General features: G+C 31.0%; 1 protein-coding gene across 1 annotated transcript; it reads left to right on the forward strand.

The window, feature by feature from the left end:
• Positions 1-140: 140 nt before the first annotated feature.
• LOC105460304 (fatty acid synthase-like) lies at positions 141-892 on the forward strand (the record flags this gene model as incomplete). Its single annotated transcript, XM_011706746.1, has 2 exons — positions 141-368; positions 605-892. Coding segments are annotated over exons 1-2 (472 nt in total), but the record flags the coding sequence as incomplete, so codon positions are not given.
• Between the last annotated feature and the right edge of the window lie 8 nt (positions 893-900).

Raw genomic sequence — 900 nt, forward strand, 5'->3', positions numbered from 1 at the left:
GAATCGCAAGAGAAATTTTTATATGATAATATTTAGGTAGAGAAAATTATTATTTAATATAAGTATGATAGTAAAAAATTATTGTATTAATTATTTAAAAATGTGAAAGTGTAATATAATAAGATTCTGTAAATAGCTAGGAGGTCACAATATTATTGGATGTAGCAAATCTACAATAGCAAACATGATTTCGTACCACTTGGATTTGAAAGGACCATCTCATATTGTCGATACAGCCTGCAGCTCTAGTCTTCATGCCATAGCCGTTGGTTATAATTATATCATGTCAGGCAAATGCGAAGACGCTATAATTGGAGCTGCAAATCTATGTTTTCACTCAATTATAAACCTGCAATTTGCTCGTCTCGGTATGTTTATTAAAACTTATTAGTCTAACAATACACCAGGCATGGAATTATAGAACATCACATTTCGCTTATACACAGAAAAATAAATTTCAACGAATTGTGTAATAATAATAATGATTGTAATAAAATATTTGCCAAAATTAAATATTATCTTGTTATGGAAATGGATATTTATTCAATTTTTCATGTATAAATTAATTCATTATAAATTAAAAAACGTATTTTATATTTTTTAGGTGTTTTGTCACCGAATGGTTATTGTAAACCTTTCGATGCCGGTGCAAATGGGTATTGCCGTAGTGAAACCGTGGCAGTAATATATCTTCAAAAGGCGAAACACGCGAAAAGAATTTATGGCACATGTCCGCATATTAAATTAAATAATGACGGTTACAAAGAAGAAGGGATAACATATCCATCGACGCTTATGCAAAGTACTTTGCTAATGGAATTTTACAATGAGTGCGGAATATCGAAACTTTGCTTGGATTATATTGAAGCACATGGTACCGCTACGAAAGCTGGCGATCCT

This window comes from Wasmannia auropunctata, unplaced genomic scaffold (assembly GCF_000956235.1).
Source record: "Wasmannia auropunctata unplaced genomic scaffold, wasmannia.A_1.0 LD324719.1, whole genome shotgun sequence".
In the NCBI taxonomy this organism is placed as follows: domain Eukaryota; kingdom Metazoa; phylum Arthropoda; class Insecta; order Hymenoptera; family Formicidae; genus Wasmannia; species Wasmannia auropunctata.